Source organism: Coregonus lavaretus, assembly GCF_964263955.1.
Source record: "Coregonus lavaretus genome assembly, chromosome: 4".
In the NCBI taxonomy this organism is placed as follows: domain Eukaryota; kingdom Metazoa; phylum Chordata; class Actinopteri; order Salmoniformes; family Salmonidae; genus Coregonus; species Coregonus lavaretus.
The window spans coordinates 29,396,751-29,416,598 of NC_139991.1; the positions used below are offsets into that span (position 1 = coordinate 29,396,751).

Sequence of the window (19,848 nt, forward strand, 5' to 3'; positions counted from 1 at the left end):
CTTAGCATAAGAGTTACAGTGGGGAAAAAAGGATTTAGTCAGCCACCAACTGTGCAAGTTCTCCCACTTAAAAAGATGAGAGAGGCCTGTAATTTTCATCATAGGTACACGTCAACTATGACAGGCAAATTGAGAAGAAAAAAATCCAGAAAATCACATTGTAGGATTTTAAATGAATGTATTTGCATATTATGGTGGAAAATAAGTATTTGGTCACCTACAAACAAGCAAGATTTCTGGCTCTCACAGACCTGTAACTTCTTCTTTCAGAGGCTCCTCTGTCCTCCACTAGTTACATGTATTAATGGCACCTGTTTGAACTTGTTATCAGTATAAAAGACACCTGTCCACAACCTCAAACAGTCACACTCCAAACTCCACTATGGCCAAGACCAAAGAGCTGTCAAAGGACACCAGAAACAAAATTGTAGACCTGCACCAGGCTGGGAAGACTGAATCTGCAATAGGTAAGCAGCTTGGTTTGAAGAAATCAACTGTGGGAGCAATTATTAGGAAATGGAAGACATACAAGACCACTGATAATCTCCCTCGATCTGGGGCTCCACGCAAGATCTCACCCCGTGGGGTCAAAATGATCACAAGAACGGTGAGCAAAAATCCCAGAACCACACGGGGGGACCTAGTGAATGACCTGCAGAGAGCTGGGACCAAAGTAACAAAGCCTACCATCAGTAACACACTACGCCGCCAGGGACTCAAATCCTGCAGTGCCAGACGTGTCCCCCTGCTTAAGCCAGTACATGTCCAGGCCCGTCTAAAGTTTGCTAGAGTGCATTTGGATGATCCAGAAGAGGATTGGGAGAATGTCATATGGTCAGATGAAACCAAAATATAACTTTTTGGTAAAAACTCAACTCGTCGTGTTTGGAGGACAAAGAATGCTGAGTTGCATCCAAAGAACACCATACCTACTGTGAAGCATGGGGGTGGAAACATCATGCTTTGGGGCTGTTTTTCTGCAAAGGGACCAGGACGACTGATCCGTGTAAAGGAAAGAATGAATGGGGCCATGTATCGTGAGATTTTGAGTGAAAACCTCCTTCCATCAGCAAGGGCATTGAAGATGAAACGTGGCTGGGTCTTTCAGCATGACAATGATCCCAAACACACTGCCCGGGCAACGAAGGAGTGGCTTCGTAAGGAGCATTTCAAGGTCCTGGAGTGGCCTAGCCAGTCTCCAGATCTCAACCCCATAGAAAATCTTTGGAGGGAGTTGAAAGTCTGTGTTGTCCAGCGACAGCACCAAAACATCACTGCTCTAGAGGAGATCTGCATGGAGGAATGGGCCAAAAAACCAGCAACAGTGTGTGAAAACCTTGTGAAGACTTACAAAAAACGTTTGACCTGTGTCATTGCCAACAAAGGGTATATAACAAAGTATTGAGAAACGTTTGTTATTGACCAAATACTTATTTTCCACCATAATTTGCAAATAAATTCATTAAAAATCCTACAATGTGATTTTCTGGATTTTTTTTCCTCATTTTGTCTGTCATAGTTGACGTGTACCTATGATGAAAATTACAGGCCTCTCTCATCTTTTTAAGTGGGAGAACTTGCACAATTGGTGGCTGACTAAATACTTTTTTTCCCCACTGTATGTATTGTTTTCACCATTGATTAAAAGTATAAATTAAAGCTAGAATCCTTATTTGAAACAATAACAAAGCATTCTCCCCATCCCTGTTTTGCTAAAAAAGCTAAGGGATGGGGCTGGAGAAATGTAACCACTCTCAAATTCATAGACAGAGCTGTGGATGCAAAGACTGTGTCACGATCGTCATTTGAAGAAACGGGCCAATGCGCAGCGTGGAATGCGAACATCTTTTATTTATATTTCACCACACGAACAAAAACGATACGTGAAGTCCTTGGGTTCATACACAAACCAACACGGAACAAGATCCCACAATACACTGTGCCAAACAGGCTGCTGATTCTCGTTGCCTCTGATTGAGAACCACCCCGGCCAACATAGATACACATGAACTAGATCCTAACATAGAAACACAAACACATAGAATCTACACACCCTGGCTCAACATATAAGAGTCCCAGAGCCAGGGCGTGACAGTACCCCCCCCCCCAAAGGCGCGGACTGCGACCGCGCCAAACATAAACCGAACAGGGGAGGGCCGGGTGGGCATTCCTCCTCGGAGGCGGATCCGGCTCCGGGCGTGACCACCACCCTCTAATAACCCCCCCGTAGTGCCCCTGGTCTGGTCTGGCCCCGCTGGCTGGAGCTGGACTGGACATCGGTAGAGCGGATTGCTTAGGCTCCGGTGTGGAGCAGCTGACCGGTACCTGACCAGGCACCGGTGAACCGGGAACGGGCTGTGCCGGACTGACGACACGAACCCCAGGCTTGGTGCGGGAAGCAGGAATGGGCCGGACCGGGCTGACGACGCGCACCCCTGGCTTGGTGCGGGGAGCAGGAACGGGCCGGACCGGGCTGACGAAGCGCACCATAGGCTTGGTGCGGGGAGCAGGAACAGGCCGGGCCGGGCTGGCGACGCGCACCATTGGCTTGGTGCGAGGGGCAGGAACAGGCCGGGCCGGGCTGGCGACGCGCACCATTGGCTTGGTGCGAGGGGCAGGAACAGGCCGGGCCGGGCTGGCGACGCGCACCATTGGCTTGGTGCGAGGGGCAGGAACAGGCCGGGCCAGGCTGGCGACGCGCACCATTGGCTTGGTGCGAGGGGCAGGAACAGGCCGGGTCGGGCTGGCGACGCGCACCATTGGCTTGGTGCGAGGGGCAGGAACAGGCCGGACCGGGCTGGCGACGCGCATCACAGGCTTGGTGCGAGGGACAGGAACAGGCCGGACCGCACTGGGAACACACACCACTGGCCTTATACGGGGATCAGGAACGGGCCGGACCGGACTGGCAACACACTTCAGTACCTCTCGCCGTGCCTCTACACCTTCCCTCCCTCTCATCACCAATGGCTCCCGTAACCCGGTGGCCTTCTCTCCTCGTCCACAAACTCGCCCCTTATCTGCCTCCAGCAGCCACGTCGTCCATGCCATGTGCCCCCCCCCCCCTAAAAATGTATTGGGGTTGCCTCTCGCCTGTCCAACGACGACACTGTTGGCGCCGTACCTCCTCTCTCGCCAAAGCTTTAACCTTTGCCCATGGTCCTCTGCCCTCGAACATGTCCTCCCAGGACCACCATTGGCCCACCTGGGCCATCGCCAACTTCTCCATCTCCTTACCCGGCGTTAGCTCCGAAACACGCTGATTGGTCCAGTATTGGTGGTATCTTCTGTCACGATCGTCATTTGAAGAAACGGGCCAATGCGCAGCGTGGAATGCGAACATCTTTTATTTATATTTCACCACACGAACAAAAACAACAAAACGATACGTGAAGTCCTTGGGTACATACACAAACCAACACGGAACAAGATCCCACAATACACTGTGCCAAACAGGCTGCCTAAGTATGGTACCCAATCAGAGACAACAAGCAATAGCTGATTCTCGTTGCCTCTGATTGAGAACCACCCCGGCCAACATAGATACACATGAACTAGATCCTAACATAGAAACACAAACACATAGAATCTACACACCCTCAACATATAAGAGTCCCAGAGCCAGGGCGTGACAGACTGACCATCCATGATATTACATTTACATTTGTAACCACGTTTTGAGGCTATATAGAGTTAGTTTACATTTATGTTGTTTACAAATGTACACATTGGCATAAAACAAGCTTATATTTTGTGTTCTGATGGGGTACAACAGTTGAACTAAGCTCATGAGGCATTTCAAAGTTATATTCTTCAAGAACCAATGGGTTTACAGCTGTATATTAATTTATAATTCAAAAAATGGATGTAGAAACTAAGGATTCTAGCTAAGTCCTACTGTATATCATATTTAACACCCCTTTGTGATTGGAGTTATGAATGATTACCATAGAAAATGCACGTGCTGACATTAATTCAATTCTTATCTTGTCTTTCCAGCTTGTGGGGGTCCGATGGATATTGCTATTATTGTGGATGGATCCAACAGTATATATCCCTGGCCACCAGTTGTGGCTTTCCTCAAGAAACTGTTGGAGAATTTAGATATTGGACCGGATAATACTCAGGTAAGTGTGCTCACAGTTATCAATGTATATCAATTGCCAATTGTCAAGGTTGTTGACAATGCGTCTTTTAAAGACAATGTAGGTGTCTCATTCACGGTAAACACTGTATATATCAGCTCAGTCGGAAATTGCCTTTAAATGCTACATTGTTGACAACCCGCAGTCGGATTGAATCTCGGCCCAAGTAAATGATCTGTCCCTATCTGTTTTTGTTGCCTTTATGTTAATGCTTTCAGGCAAGTATTATACAGTACGGGGTTGATCCATTCGTTGAATTCAATCTGAACACCTACAAAACCAAAGACTCGATCATTGCGGCTGCAGCGAACATTCCCCAGAGGGAAGGCCTGGAGACCAACACCTTCCGGGCCATTGAATTTGCCAGGTGCGTCTCAGTCTACAACACTTTCTATTCTTGCAGTGCCAACATAGTCTAAGGCTGCATCCCAAATGGCACCATATTCCCTACATAGTGCACTACTTTTGGCCAGAAGTAGTGCACTATGTAAGGAAAAGGGTGCCATTAGGGATGCAAGCCTAAGGCATTTCCTCCTGTTCACTGCTAGTCAATGGGTCCTTAGGACTTACAGATGTAGAACATTTGATCACTCTTTTGTTGCTGTGAATTTTCCTGTACAGCAGGAAATGCAAACTTGTAGTGTATTCGAGGTTTAAAACGGCTTCTAAACGTAGTGATTTCCACTTTAAAATGTCAGACTTGATTTGTCCTAACGAAAAATGTATCAAGCCCTACAAAAAATTTAATTATAAGCCACATTTCCTGTTACTGCAGGATTATTTGCTGTAGCAAAGTGGCTCAAATTAAGATCCTACATTTGTAGGTGACCGTGACCCTCATGTATTCTAAATAAATATATCCTGACTCTGTTGACTCAACATATTTATAAAAAAGAACAAAAGGATCAGAATCTCTCTTTATATATTGAAAACCCCCCAAAGGGGGTTAGAATGGAACACTTTGAATGGAATAGAATGGAATACAACACAATGAAATGTGTTCAGAACAAACGTTTTAGAAGCTATTTATTTACATGGGTATTGAATCGGGTTTGAATATGTTGAGATGTGACACTTTTTGACCGTGTGTCTCAGACAGCAGGCGTTCCTGCCTAGGAACGGGGCTCGACCCGGTGCCAGCAAGGTGATGGTGGTGGTGACGGACGGAGAATCTCACGACAAGAACCTCCGAGATGACATCATCAGGAAGTGTGAGAGTGAGAAGATCACCCGCTTTGGTATTGCTGTGAGTAAATATCCCACTTAACCTTTATTCATCCAGGTTAGTCTCGTTGACATAAAATCTCTTTAGCAAAAGACACCTGGATATACAGTACGTACAGTGTTGAGTGTGAGGTATTAACATTTACTGTTTGAGACCTTTGATACCTTTATAACATGACATTATTATGTTATAACAATCTTCCCTTTTATTCTAATATAAATTATTTTAAAATGTATTCTTTATTATGTTTCTAGGTCCTTGGGTATTACATAAGGAATGACATTGACACTAAGAACCTGATTGCTGAGATCAAGTCCATAGCCAGTACCCCGACAGATAGGTATTTCTTCAATGTATCAGCTGAGGAGGCTCTGCTCGAGATCGCTGGATCTCTGGGAGACCGCATCTTCAACATTGAGGGTAAAATATATATATATATATTTTTAAAGTAATGCTGACTTAGTAAAGAAAGCAAATCTACATTGAAGATGGAATATCATGGTCCATTCTAACAATAATTAGTTACCTTTTACAAAGCTAGAAATAGTAACACAACCACTGTATTGCACTTAACCTAACCTGTTCATTGTGTTTTCTGGTGGTTAGGTACTGGGAAAGGTGGTGACTTTCAGATGGAGATGTCCCAAGTGGGATTCAGTGCCCACCAAACCAAGAAGCAGGTATGGGCTAAGAATACCGTCGTACAAACCCCAACTGTTACTTTAAATCGGCTTATTTGGTAACATTTTATTTTACGGGTGTCTACACATTCATAACACATTCATAACACATTCATAAGCAGTACATGAACATTTCTTAGTGTGTTTTAACAGGTACTTTTCTCGCTTTCATTACAGAACATGATTATGCTGGGTGCAGTGGGGGCCTATGGCTGGAGTGGTACTGTGGTTCACTACACTACCCAGAAATCAGACATCTTCCCCAAGACGGCCTTTGAGAAAATCCTAGAGGACAGAAACCACAGCTCACTATTAGGTAAATGAGTTTGCAATCATCTACGAGTCAATATTGATTCCTTTATCTTCATTTTATGTTGTGCTATTGTATTATTAGTTCATCAACACCAAGCCATCCTAAGGCCTCTTGCTTTTCCATTTCTAACTTCATTTGAATGTGTATTGAAGCTCAAACAATAGATATCTTGATTTACAGTGTGACTGGCAGTAAGACTACTAGCACTGGAAATTGTTACACATTTGTCCATAATATCCTGTTTGGCTGTTCTGCTCAGGCTACTCTGTGACAACGCTGAATGATGGGAGCATAGAGTACTATGTGGCTGGCGCTCCTCGGTCCAACCACACTGGACAGGTCATAGTGTACACCATCAACAGCAAGGGACAACCCACCGTCATAGACTCCCAGAGAGGAGACCAGGTAATGCTCTCTGATTAAAATGGAAGAGAAGAGCGGTTGACAATGTTGACAGTTCTGTAAGTTGCTTTGGATAGAAGTGTTTGCTAAATTAACCATATTGAAAAGAAGAATATGTAAATTGGTGTGGTGGTAGATGTTATGGCTCTATACTATCTCTATCTATCTATCTATCTATCTATCTATCTCTATCTCTATCTCTATCTCTATCTCTATCTCTATCTATTCTATATATCTATACTCGATCTATTCTATATATCTATCTCTTTATCTATCTATCTATCTCTCTCTAATGATCTATCATATCTGACTTGTCCGATTTGTTCCCATCTGCTTTGTAAATGGCGTTATCCTTTGTTTCTGCTCATTGATTCTAAAGATATTTTCTTCTTACTAGTTTGCTGTATGTGCTTTCGATTCTGTAGATAGGCTCCTACTACGGCAGCGTACTCTGTCCTCTGGATGTGGATAAAGATGGCGTGTCTGATCTACTACTGGTCGGAGCTCCCATGTTCATGAACGAACAGAAGAAGGAGAATGGAAAAGTGCATCTCCTGTCTTTCACTAAGGTAAGCCACACATACTGTACTGTATACAAAATCAGCCAGACACATCTTCCTAAAGCTTTTTATCTTTTTTGAGTGCAGACCCACTACTGTACAATTCATCTAATGGTTTAATTTTGGTGTACACACGGTATGCTCTGAGCACAGTGGGTTTCAAGACCTTTTGAAAGTCACATCTTCCTAAAGTACACTAATATTCATTGTTTGTTTTCCATTGGTGTTTCTAGGGCATCCTAAGTGACCAGGGGTTCCTGAAGGGTCCGTCCCAAGTGGAGAACGCTCGTTTTGGGATGTCTATCTCAGCGGTGCCTGACCTCAACATGGATGGCTACGGTGATGTGGTGGTGGGAGCCCCACTGGAAGACAACAATAAAGGTGTAATCTATGTCTTCAACGGGGACAAGAAGAGACTCAGGACACAGTACTCCCAGGTACAGCAGGTTGCAGATTGTGCTCAATGCTAACACTCAACGCAGCCTTATCCTAACTCTTGTCACTCGCTAGCACAGGGATGGGCAAACTACGGCCCATTCAATCCGGCCCACAGGAGTTTTTTTTTATTATTTTTTTAAGACTCCAGGCCACAGTTGAACGTCTAAAATAGATAGAAAGTATAAATTATAATAGATCTATATATTTTTTATAACTGAAATTTGTCTGGCCTGCAAAAAAATTATCTGTGCGGCCTTCTATTGAATTTCTAAATCTCGATGTGGCCTTCGAGCCACAAAGTTTGCCCACTCCTGCGCTACCAGCATGTCTCAACTTAACCTGTTGTGCCTGCATATAATTATCTGATGCTTTGGGATTCAATAGAAGTGTTTCTCTAGAAGTGTTTCTCAGTCTTTTGGAATTCAGCCAATGTGAGCATTTGATGTGAGATCAAGTTGTAAGATCATGTTTTATCCTGTTAATTTCAGAAAATCCTAGGCTCCAAGCTGGACCCTACGTTGCAGTACTTCGGGCGGTCCATGGACGCCAGCTCCGACTTAAACGATGACACCATACCAGATGTCTCAGTGGGGGCTTACGGAAAGGTGGTCCAACTCTGGTGAGACTCGCTCCCTCGTTTCTTTCTCTTTTTTATATATTTTATTTTTCTTAACCCAGCTCGACCCCTCCTCTTCGGAGGACAACTATATAATTTTGTTTCCCTCAATTCACACACGTCTCACAAGTTATCTACTCGAATTACAGTGTTTACTTTAAACACTTGATACCAGCAAATTGGAACAGCTGTTTACGATGACCCAAAACTGAACAAATGAAATTACAGTAGGCTCTGAATGAAACATCTTATACTTACTGTATCTCCTCAAGTTTTTGTTGACTAAATGAGATGTGCTGTCTCATGGAAAGCCTTCTCTTACGTAACTGTGGGAAAGCATTTAGTCTTGTCACCTCCCACTCCATCTAGAGAGCAGAACAGCTGGGTGGATTTGGTTTAAAGAGGTTATGCTGACCATTCTGGGTGATTCTGGGAAAAAGCGCGCTCTCCTCCAAGGAGTGAATGTCCCGAGACAGAAGAGTCATTTTCCTGTGCGTTTTTGCTGCCAACTTTACTTTATTTTTCTTTTTTCCATCGCAACTTTTTTCCCTCATTCAACTTTTTCACTCCGGACGCTTTATCTGGACATGGTTCGTCAACATCTTCAACAGCCGAAGCTAAGTAGTAACATTAACATGATGTCTTCTAATTGCAGTCGCTGTACTCATAATATACAGGAGAACGATCGCCTTACGGCGAGAATAGCTGTGCTACAAGCCCAGCTTCAGACGCAATCGTTAGGCAAGGGTAATTTCAGTGTAGGAAAGGAAGAAACAGCGTCTGTGCCACCAGTAAGTACAGATAGTAACGTTAGTATAAATCCCCCCGCACAGTCCCCGCAGCCGGACAACTTTCTCATGGCTTCTGGAGGGAAATACTGTCGGAATGCTCAACCGGTGTCGCTCATTCAGCCGACAGAAACTTTCAACCGGTTTTCCCCATTATATTTTGTTGATAAAACAAGTTTACTGGAGAACGGAGACCAAGTAGAGACTTTTGGACAAGGTGGATAATTGTATAATATAAGGCAGTTTATTCAGAGGTAAAGATATCTGGAATCGCGTGCACGGACCCGTTCGTCAATCTCGTAGGGAGATATCTGAGAGAGCCCCTAAACATTGTGTGCTGACATTTTATACAATAAAATGAAGTAGGTTGAATCTAGTAGTTCTGATCTTCTGATTGGTCCTGATGAGTTGGGCGAGGTCACCTCCAGGCTAGTGTCACTGTTGCATTGGCTCTGAGTCGGGTTCTCTGTCTTCAGATGTTCAGCCTAAGAGAAGGGGATTTTTGTGTGTGTGTGTGTGTGCGTGTGTGTGTTTAACAATGATGATGTGTGTGTGTGTGTGTGCGTGTGTGTGTTTAACAATGATGATGTGTGTGTGTGTGTGTGTGTGTGTGTATGTGTGGGTGTGTGTGTGTGTGTCCTCAGAGCAAGAACTCGTGAGTTGGAAGAACTGAGAGACCCATGGCGTGGGTGTTGTTCTTAGCCACCTGCTGATAAGGCTGACAAGATAGGACTCTTGTTCATTGTATTGAATACAAAGGCCCAACACAAAATGGGTCATGCACAAGATTTTAGTCAGACCAAGCTATAACATTATATATTTACTACGACAGTAGCGAGTCGGAGTCTGAGTCTGAGTCTTCTCTTGTCTCTACTCCTCCCGTTACGGGGTCTGAGACGCCGAAGGCTCCCACCATTAGCTCTGACAAATTGAAAACCCTAGTCATTGGCGACTCCATTACCCGCAGTATTAGACTTAAAACGAATCACCCAGCGATCATACACTGTTTACCAGGGGGCAGGGCTACCGACGTTAAGGCTAATCTAAAGATGGTGCTGGCTAAAGCTAAAACTGGCGAGTGTAGAGAGTATAGAGATATTGTTATCCACGTCGGCACCAACGATGTTAGGATGAAACAGTCAGAGGTCACCAAGTGCAACATAGCTTCAGCGTGTAAATCAGCTAGAAAGATGTGTCGGCATCGAGTAATTGTCTCTGGCCCCCTCCCAGTTAGGGGGAGTGACGAGCTCTACAGCAGAGTCTCAGCACTCAATCGCTGGTTGAAAACTGTTTTCTGCCCCTCCCAAAAGATAGAATTTGTAGATAATTGGCCCTCTTTCTGGGACTCACCCACAAACAGGACCAAGCCTGACCTGCTGAGGAGTGACGGACTCCATCCTAGCTGGAGGGGTGCTCTCATCTTATCTACCAACATAGATAGGGCTCTAACTCCTCTAGCCCCACAGTGAAATAGGGTGCAGGCCAGGCAGCAGGCTGTTAGCCAACCTGCCAGCTTAGTGGAGTCTGCCAATAGCATAGTCAGTGTAGTCAGCTCAGCCATACCCATTGAGACTGTGTCTGTGCCTCGACCTAGGTTGGGCAAAACTAAACATGGCGGTGTTCGCCTTAGCAATCTTATTAGGATAAAGACCTCCTCCATTCCTGCCATTATTGAAAGAGATCGTGATACCTCACATCTCAAAATAGGGTTACTTAATGTTAGATCCCTCACTTCAAAGGCAGTCATAGTCAATGAACTAATCACTGATCATAATCTTGATGTGATTGGCCTGACTGAAACATGGCTTAAGCCTGATGAATTTGCTGTGTTAAATGAGGCCTCACCTCCTGGTTACACTAGTGACCATATTCCCCGTGCATCCCGCAAAGGCGGAGGTGTTGCTAACATTTACGATAGCAAATTTCAATTTACAAAAAAAAAAATGGCGTTTTCGTCTTTTGAGCTTCTAGTCATGAAATCTATGCAGCCTACTCAATCACTTTTTATAGCTACTGTTTACAGGCCTCCTGGGCCATATACAGCGTTCCTCTCTGAGTTTCCTGAATTCCTATCAGACCTTGTAGTCATAGCAGATCATATTCTAATTTTTGGTGATTTTAATATTCACATGGAGAAGTCCACAGACCCACTCCAAAAGTCTTTCGGAGCCATCATCGACTCAGTGGGTTTTGTCCAACATGTCTCTGGACCTACTCACTGCCACAGTCATACTCTGGACCTAGTTTTGTCCCATGGAATAAATGTTGTAGATCTTAATGTTTTTCCACAAAATCCTGGACTATCGGACCACCATTTTATTACGTTTGCAATCGCAACAAATAATCTGCCCAGACCCCAACCAAGGAGCATCAAAAGTCGTGCTATAAATTCTCAGACAACACAAAAATTCCTTGATGCCCTTCCAGACTCCTTCTGCCTACCCAAGGACGTCAGAGGACAAAAATCAGTTAACCACTTAACTGAGGAACTCAATTTAACCTTGCGCAATACCCTAGATGCAGTTGCACCCCTAAAAACGAAAAACATTTGTCATAAGAAACTAGCTCCCTGGTATACAGAAAATACCCGAGCTTTGAAGCAAGCTTCCAGGAAATTGGAACGGAAATGGCGCCACACCAAACTGGAAGTCTTCCGACTAGCTTGGAAAGACAGTACCGTGCAGTACCGAAGAGCCCTCACTGCTGCTCGATCATCCTACTTTTCCAACTTAATCGAGGAAAATAAGAACAATCCAAAATTTCTTTTTGATACTGTTGCAAAGCTAACTAAAAAGCAGCATTCCCCAAGAGAGGATGGCTTTCACTTCAGCAGTAATAAATTCATGAACTTCTTTGAGGAAAAGATCATGACCATTAGAAAGCAAATTACGGACTCCTCTTTGAATCTGCGTATTCCTCCAGGGCTTAGCTGTCCTGGATCTGCACAGCTCTGCGAGGGCCTGGGATCGGGAGAGACACTTAAGTGTTTTAGTACTATATCTCTTGACACAATGATGAAAATAATCATGGCCTCTAAACCTTCAAGCTGCATACTGGATCCTATTCCTACTAAACTGCTGAAGGAGCTGCTTCCTGTGCTTGGCCCTCCTATGTTGAACATAATAAACAGCTCTCTATCCACCGGATGTGTACCAAACTCACTAAAAGTGGCAGTGATAAAGCCTCTCTTGAAAAAGCCAAACCTTGACCCGGAAAATATAAAAAACTATCGGCCTATATCGAATCTTCCATTCCTCTCAAAAATTTTAGAAAAAGCTGTTGCGCAGCAACTCACTGCCTTTCTGAAGACAAACAATGTATACGAAATGCTTCAGTCTGGTTTTAGACCCCATCATAGCACTGAGACTGCACTTGTGAAGGTGGTAAATGACCTTTTAATGGCGTCAGACCGAGGCTCTGCATCTGTCCTCGTGCTACTAGACCTTAGTGCTGCCTTTGACACCATCGATCACCACATTCTTTTGGAGAGACTGGAAACCCAAATTGGTCTACACGGACAAGTTCTGGCCTGGTTTAGATCTTACCTGTCGGAAAGATATCAGTTTGTCTCTGTGAATGGTCTGTCCTCCGACAAATCAACTGTACATTTCGGTGTTCCTCAAGGTTCCGTTTTAGGACCACTATTGTTTTCACTATATATTTTACCTCTTGGGGATGTTATTCGAAAACATAATGTTAACTTTCACTGCTATGCGGATGACACACAGCTGTACATTTCAATGAAACATGGTGAAGCCCCAAAATTGCCCTCGCTAGAAGCCTGTGTTTCAGACATAAGGAAGTGGATGGCTGAAAACTTTCTACTTTTAAACTCGGACAAAACAGAGATGCTTGTTCTAGGTCCCAAGAAACAAAGAGATCTTCTGTTAAATCTGACAATTCATCTTGATGGTTGTAAAGTCGTCTCAAATAAAACTGTGAAGGACCTCGGCGTTACTCTTGACCCTGATCTCTCTTTTGACGAACATATCAAGACTGTTTCAAGGACAGCTTTTTTCCATCTACGTAACATTGCAAAAATCAGAAATTTTCTGTCCAAAAATGATGCAGAAAAATTAATCCATGCATTTGTTACTTCTAGGTTAGACTACTGCAATGCTCTACTTTCCGGCTACCCGGATAAAGCACTAAATAAACTTCAGTTAGTGCTAAATACGGCTGCTAGAATCCTGACTAGAACCAAGAAATTTGATCATATTACTCCAGTGCTAGCTTCCCTACACTGGCTTCCTGTTAAGGCAAGGGCTGATTTCAAGGTTTTACTGTTAACCTATAAAGCGTTACATGGGCTTGCTCCTACCTATCTTTCCGAGTTGGTCCTGCCGTACATACCAATACGTACGCTACGGTCACAAGACGCAGGCCTCCTAATTGTCCCTAGAATTTCTAAGCAAACAGCGGGAGGCAGGGCTTTCTCCTATAGATCTCCATTTTTATGGAACAGTCTGCCTACCCATGTGAGAGACGCAGACTCGGTCTCAACCTTTAAGTCTTTACTGAAGACTTATCTCTTCAGTAGGTCATATGATTGAGTGTAGTCTGGCCCAGGAGTGTGAAGGTGAACGGAAAGGCTCTGGAGCAACGAACAGCCCTTGCTGTCTCTGCCAGGCCGGTTCCCCTCTCTCCACTGGGGTTCTCTGCCTCTAACCCTGTTACAGGGGCTGAGTCACTGGCTTGCTGGTGCTCTTTCATGCCGTCCCTAGGAGGGGTGCGTCACTTGAGTGGGTTGAGTTACTGACGTGATCTTCCTGTCTGGGTTGGCGCCCCCCCTTGGTTTGTGCTGTGGTGGAGACCTCTGTGGGCTATACTCGGCCTTGTCTCAGGATTGTAAGTTGGTGGTTGAGGATATCCCTCTAGTGGTGCGGGGGCTGTGCTTTGGCAGAGTGGGTGGGGTTATATCCTTCCTGTTTGGCCCTGTCCGGGGGTTTCTTCGGATGGGGCCACAGTGTCTCCGGACCGCTCCTGTCTCAGCCTCCAGTATTTATGCTGCAGTAGTTTATGTGTCGGGGGGCTGGGGTTAGTTGGTTATACCTGGAGTACTTCTCCTGTCTTATCCAGTGTCCTGTGTGAATTTAAGTATGCTCTCTCTAATTCTCTCGTTCTCTCTTTCTCTCTGAGAACCTGAGCCCTAGGACCATACGTCAGGACTACCGGGCATGCTGACACCTTGCTGTCCCCAGTCCGCCTGGCCTTGCTGCTATTCCAGTTTCAACTGTTCTGCCTGCGGTTACGAAACCCCTACCTGTCCCAGACCTGCTGTTTTCAACTCTTAATGATCGGCTATGAAAAGCCAACTGAGAGACCTGAGCCCTAGGACCATACGTCGGGACTACCGGCCGTGGTGACTCCTTGCTGTCCCCAGTCCGCCTGGCCTTGCTGCTATTCCAGTTTCAACTGTTCTGCCTGCGGTTATGGAACCCCTACCTGTCCCAGACCTGCTGTTTTAAACTCTTAATGATCGGCTATGAAAAGCCAACTGAGATTTATTCCTGATTATTATTTGACCATGCTTGTCACTTATGAACATTTTTGAACATCTTGGCATGGTTCTGTTATAACCTCCACCCGGCACAGCCAGAAGAGGACTGGCCACCCCTCATAGCCTGGTTCCTCTCTAGGTTTCTTCCTAGGTTTTGGCCTTTCTAGGGAGTTTTTCCTAGCCACCGTGCTTCTACACCTGCATTACTAGCTGTTTGGGGTTTTAGGCTGGGTTTCTGTACAGCACTTCGAGATATTAGCTGATGTACGAAGGGCTATATAAAATAAAATTGATTGATTGATTGATTGATTCCCATCTGGGTCTGACACTGCTAGTAACCACTTCTACGTAGTTCCTGATGTCACTTATATAATCAATACATGAATCAATCAATCAACCAATCTGAAGTTGACTCATACAGTAGTTGCCTTGTGATTAAAGCGTCTCTCAGTAGATGTAGTCATTCAAACATATAAGAGCTAGTTAGCTTGATATATGATTATGACACACTGATTATGACCTCTCCCAGGTCTCGTATGGCCGTGGTGACAGCGAGGGCAACCTTCAACCCTGACATGGTCAGCATCCTGAGTAAGACGTGCGGGGTCAGTGGAAGGCTGGTGTCCTGCTTCAACACATCAGTCTGTTTCAGCGCCACCTTCAGGCCCAAGATACCTGTAGGACCTGTGGGTAAGCCCTGCTTCTTCTCTCTCTCTCTCTCTCTCTCTCTCTCTCTCTCTCTCTCTCTCTCTCTCTCTCTCTCTCTCTCTCTCTCTCTCTCTCTCTCTCTCTCTCTCTCTCTCTCTCTCTCTCTCTCTCTCTCTCTCTCTTCCTCTTCCCCTCTCTCCCTCTTCACAGTGTCACTGTCAAATATGACAGGGGCTTTTCACATCCTAGCAATGGTCGTATCTCCCTCTAATTGTCTCTTGTTGCCTCTGTTACTTCTCACCTCAGCTGTCAGGTACAACCTGACCCTGGATGCTGAGCTCCAGTCGTCTCGTGTCACCTCCAGAGGTCAGTTCAGGAACTCAGAGAGAGTCATGCAGAAAGACATCAGGGTTTCCTCCGGGGAGGTCTGTGAGACCCTAGAGGTCTTTGTTCAGGTAAAGATAGATAATATTAAATGGTTTGATGATGATTTGCTGATTGAAGTATGTCTGGTTTTTCTCCTTTATCAGGCCTTATTGAATTACTGTGTTAATTTATAATGGAGGAAACATCCTTTTAACCAAGAATAATGTTTACTTGTATGTACAGTTGAAGTCGGAAGTTTACATATACTTAGGTTGGAGTCATTAAAACTCGTTTTTCAACCACTTCACAAATGTCTTGTTAACAAACTATAGTTTTGGCAAGTCGGTTAGGTCATCTACTTTGTGCATGACACAAGTAATTTTTCCAACAATTGTTTACAGACAGATTATTTCACTTAGAATTCACTGTATCACAATTCCAGTGGATCAGAAGTTTATATACACTAAGTTGACTGTGCCTTTAAACAGCTTGGAAAATTCCAGAAAATGATGTCATGGCTTTAGAAGCTTCTGATAGGTTAATTGACATAATTTGAGTCAATTGGAGGTGTACCTGTGGATGTATTTCAAGGCCCACCTTCAAACTCAGTGCCTCTTTGCTTGACATCATTGGATAATCAAAAGAAATCAGCCAAGACCTCAAAAAAATTATTGTAGACCACGAGTCTGGTTCATCCTTGGGAGCAATTTCCAAATGCCTGAAGGTACCACGTTCATCTGTACAAACAATAGTATGCAAGTATAAACACCATGGCACCACGCAGCCGTCATACCGCTCAGGAAGGAGATGCGTTCTGTCTCCTAGAGATTAATGTACTTTGGTGCGAAAAGTGCAAATCAATCCCAGAACAACAGCAAATGACCTTGTGAAGATGCTGGAGGAAACAGGTACAAAAGTATCTATATCCACAGTAAAACGAGTCCTATATCGACATAACCTGAAAGTCCTCTCAGCAAGGAAGAAGCCACTGCTCCGAAACCGCCATAAAAAAGCCAGACTACGGTTTGCAACTGCACATGGGGACAAAGATCGTACTTTTTGAAGAAATGTCCTCTGGTCTGATGAAACAAAAATAGAACTGTTTGACCATAATGACCATCGTTAAAGGAAAAAGGGGAAGGCTTGCAAGCCGAAGAACACCATCCCAACCGTGAAGCAAGAGGGTGGCAGCATCATGCTGTGGGGGTGCTTTGCTGCAGGAGGGACTGGTGCACTTCACAAAATAGATGGCATCATGAGGAAGGAAAATTATGTGGATATTTTGAAGCAACATCACAAGACATCAATCAGGAAGTTAAAGCTTGGTCGCAAATGGGTCTTCCAAATGGACAATGACCCCAAGCATACTTCCAAAGTTGTGGCAAAATGGCTTAAGGACAACAAAGTCAAGGTATTGGAGTGGCCATCACAAAGCCCTGACCTCAATCCTATAGAAAATGTGTGGGCAGAACTGAAAAAGTGTGTGCGAGCAAGGAGGCCTACAAACCTGACTCAGTTACACCAGCTCTGTCAGAAGGAATGGGCCAATATTCACCCAAGTTATTGTGGGATGCTTGTGGAAGGCTACCCGAAACGTTTGACCCAGTTTAAACAATTTTAAAGGCAATGCTACCAAATACTAATTGAGTGTATGTAAACTTCTGACCCACTGGGAATGTGATGAAAGAAATAAAAGCTGAAATAAATCATTCTCTCTACTATTATTCTGACATTTCACATTCTTAAAATAAAGTGGTGATCCTAACTGACCTAAAACAGGGAATTTTTACTAGGATTAAATGTCAGGAATTGTGAAAAACTGAGTTTAAATGTATTTGGCTAAGGTGTATGTAAACTTCCGACTTCAACTGTATGTATGTATGATGAAAAAAAACTGTGTACACTACTTTGCTGTATTATCTTGTGGTTTCCCTTTTGGACACTTATAGTTCTGATCCTGCTGATGAGAATTAGCTATGTAGTCAAATGAATTAAACTAATACAAAAAATCCTATATTTTGCTTATTGTTTGACAGGAGGCCCCTGACTTTTTGAGCTCGATCGGTCTGCGTGTGGACATCACTCTGCAGGACCCAGACTCCAGTCCTGTTCTGGATGTCCTCAGTCCCACCGCCTGGGAGTTCTTTGTGAGTTACCACTCAATTAAAATGCAATAATATGAGATGTACATTAAATGTATGTTGATGTTGCAATTGCTAGCAGTCGTGTAAGTGTCTATAGAAATGATCTGTGCTTTATGTGTTACTGATGATCCTTTTTGATGTTAATAGGAATGGAAATCTTGTAGTTTTAGACTATGATTTGATATCAAAGTGTCATGATTAGGCCTAGTCATGATCAAAGTTGAACCAGGATAGGACATGAAGCTAGGGTTAGGGTTAGGGTTGTGGTTGAGGCTAGGATATAGACATGAAGCTAGGGTTAGGGTAAATTCTTGTTATTTTATTATATATTGTATTACCTGGTCTTTGTTTATCAACTATTGTGCTCTTGTTATTTTATTACTATTTGTATTACTTTAATTAATCTACATTGTATATTGATAGTTTTGCTACTTTACATTTATTCTGCACTGTTGAGGAAAAGCTGCAAGTAAGCATTTAATTGTACCATTACACTTGCTGTATTCTGTGCATGTGACAAATAAACGTTGATTTTATTTTATTTGGCATGAAGGTAGGGTTAGGGTTGTGGTAGAGGCAATGGTTAGGGTTGAACCAGGACGTGGACATGAAGCTAGGGTTAGGTTTTGGGTTGTGGTTGAGGGTTAGGGTTAGGGTTGAACTGGGATGTGGACATGAAGCCAGGGTTAGCGTTACAGTTGTGGTTGAGGCTACGGTTGGGGTTGAACTGGGATGTGGACATGAAGCCAGGGTTAGCATTACAGTTGTGGTTGAGGCTACGGTTGGGGTTGAACTGGGATGTGGACATGAAGCCAGGGATAGCGTTACAGTTGTGGTTGAGGCTACGGTTGGGGTTGATCTGGGATGTGGACATGAAGCCAGGGTTAGCATTACAGTTGTGGTTGAGGCTACGGTTGGGGTTGATCTGGGATGTGGACATGAAGCCAGGGATAGCGTTACAGTTGTGGTTGAGGCTACGGTTGGGGTTGATCTGGGATGTGGACATGAAGCCAGGGTTAGCATTACAGTTGTGGTTGAGGCTACGGTTGGGGTTGAACTGGGATGTGGACATGAAGCCAGGGTTAGCGTTACAGTTGTGGTTGAGGCTACGGTTGGGGTTGAACTGGGATGTTGAACAGGGATAAGGCTTCTCCACTTCTGAATTACCAATACCACAGAATGTAATGTGAACTCTTACAACAGATCCCATTCTCCAAAGACTGTGGCTCTGACGAGGTGTGTGAGAGTGAGCTGCTCTTGAAGTTGAAGAAAGGAGAGATGATTCCCAGGTGAAATCTGACACTCACTCAACCTAGCCTAGTAAAACCAGTCTGAACACGCCGCTCAATGTTGATCACAGCATTCAGTCTGGTTAAACCAGGCTACTCTCAACCTACACTCTTCCTCCAAGAGCTCAGGAATAACAGACATGTCTCATATAAGTATTCCAAAATTCTATGGGACCAGACAAATAAATCCTGTTCTGTTCTGTTGGTCTGGTTTAGTGGGAAAACACTTCCTCTATTAAGCCTTGCTGGTTAAAGAAAACACATTAAAACTTGTTACATAAGTTCAATGACACAGGACGGGATTCAAACAAACCCCAATATGCCGACATTGCACTGCACTTGACTTTTAAAAGCAATTTCCCTGATGTTCGCGGAGATAGCATTTGTGGTAAACACTACAGATGTGTCTCAAACATAAATAACCTTTAACAGTCAAGTGCAATGCGATTTGTTTGAATCCCAGCCAGAGTCGTTATGATACACAGTTGACAGACAGACAGACAGACAGTGTCGTTATGACACACAGTAGACAGACAGACAAACAGACAGACAGACAGAGTCGTTATGACACACAGTTGACAGACAGACAGTCGTTATGACACGCAGTAGACAGACAGACACAAACGCACAGACAGCACCTCGTAAAGTGAGTGGTAAGGTCGTAAACCTTGGCCAGTCAGAATAACATATTTTATTTTCACTGCTCCAGTTAATGGTGACACCATACATGACCC

General features: G+C 44.2%; 1 protein-coding gene across 1 annotated transcript in view; it reads left to right on the top strand.

Moving 5' to 3' along the window:
* The window catches only part of LOC311128642 (integrin alpha-2-like), a 43,443-nt gene that overhangs the window by 17,723 nt on the left and 5,872 nt on the right, over positions 1–19,848 (top strand). The window contains exons 6-19 of the mRNA XM_084160832.1: positions 4,000–4,127; positions 4,364–4,512; positions 5,241–5,391; positions 5,625–5,790; positions 5,977–6,050; positions 6,228–6,366; positions 6,623–6,768; positions 7,191–7,334; positions 7,559–7,762; positions 8,252–8,382; positions 15,197–15,357; positions 15,622–15,770; positions 17,718–17,828; positions 19,029–19,114. Of these exons, the coding sequence (XP_084016958.1) occupies positions 4,000–4,127; positions 4,364–4,512; positions 5,241–5,391; positions 5,625–5,790; positions 5,977–6,050; positions 6,228–6,366; positions 6,623–6,768; positions 7,191–7,334; positions 7,559–7,762; positions 8,252–8,382; positions 15,197–15,357; positions 15,622–15,770; positions 17,718–17,828; positions 19,029–19,114 (1,939 nt within the window). The remainder of the gene's footprint in view (positions 1–3,999; positions 4,128–4,363; positions 4,513–5,240; positions 5,392–5,624; positions 5,791–5,976; positions 6,051–6,227; positions 6,367–6,622; positions 6,769–7,190; positions 7,335–7,558; positions 7,763–8,251; positions 8,383–15,196; positions 15,358–15,621; positions 15,771–17,717; positions 17,829–19,028; positions 19,115–19,848) is intronic.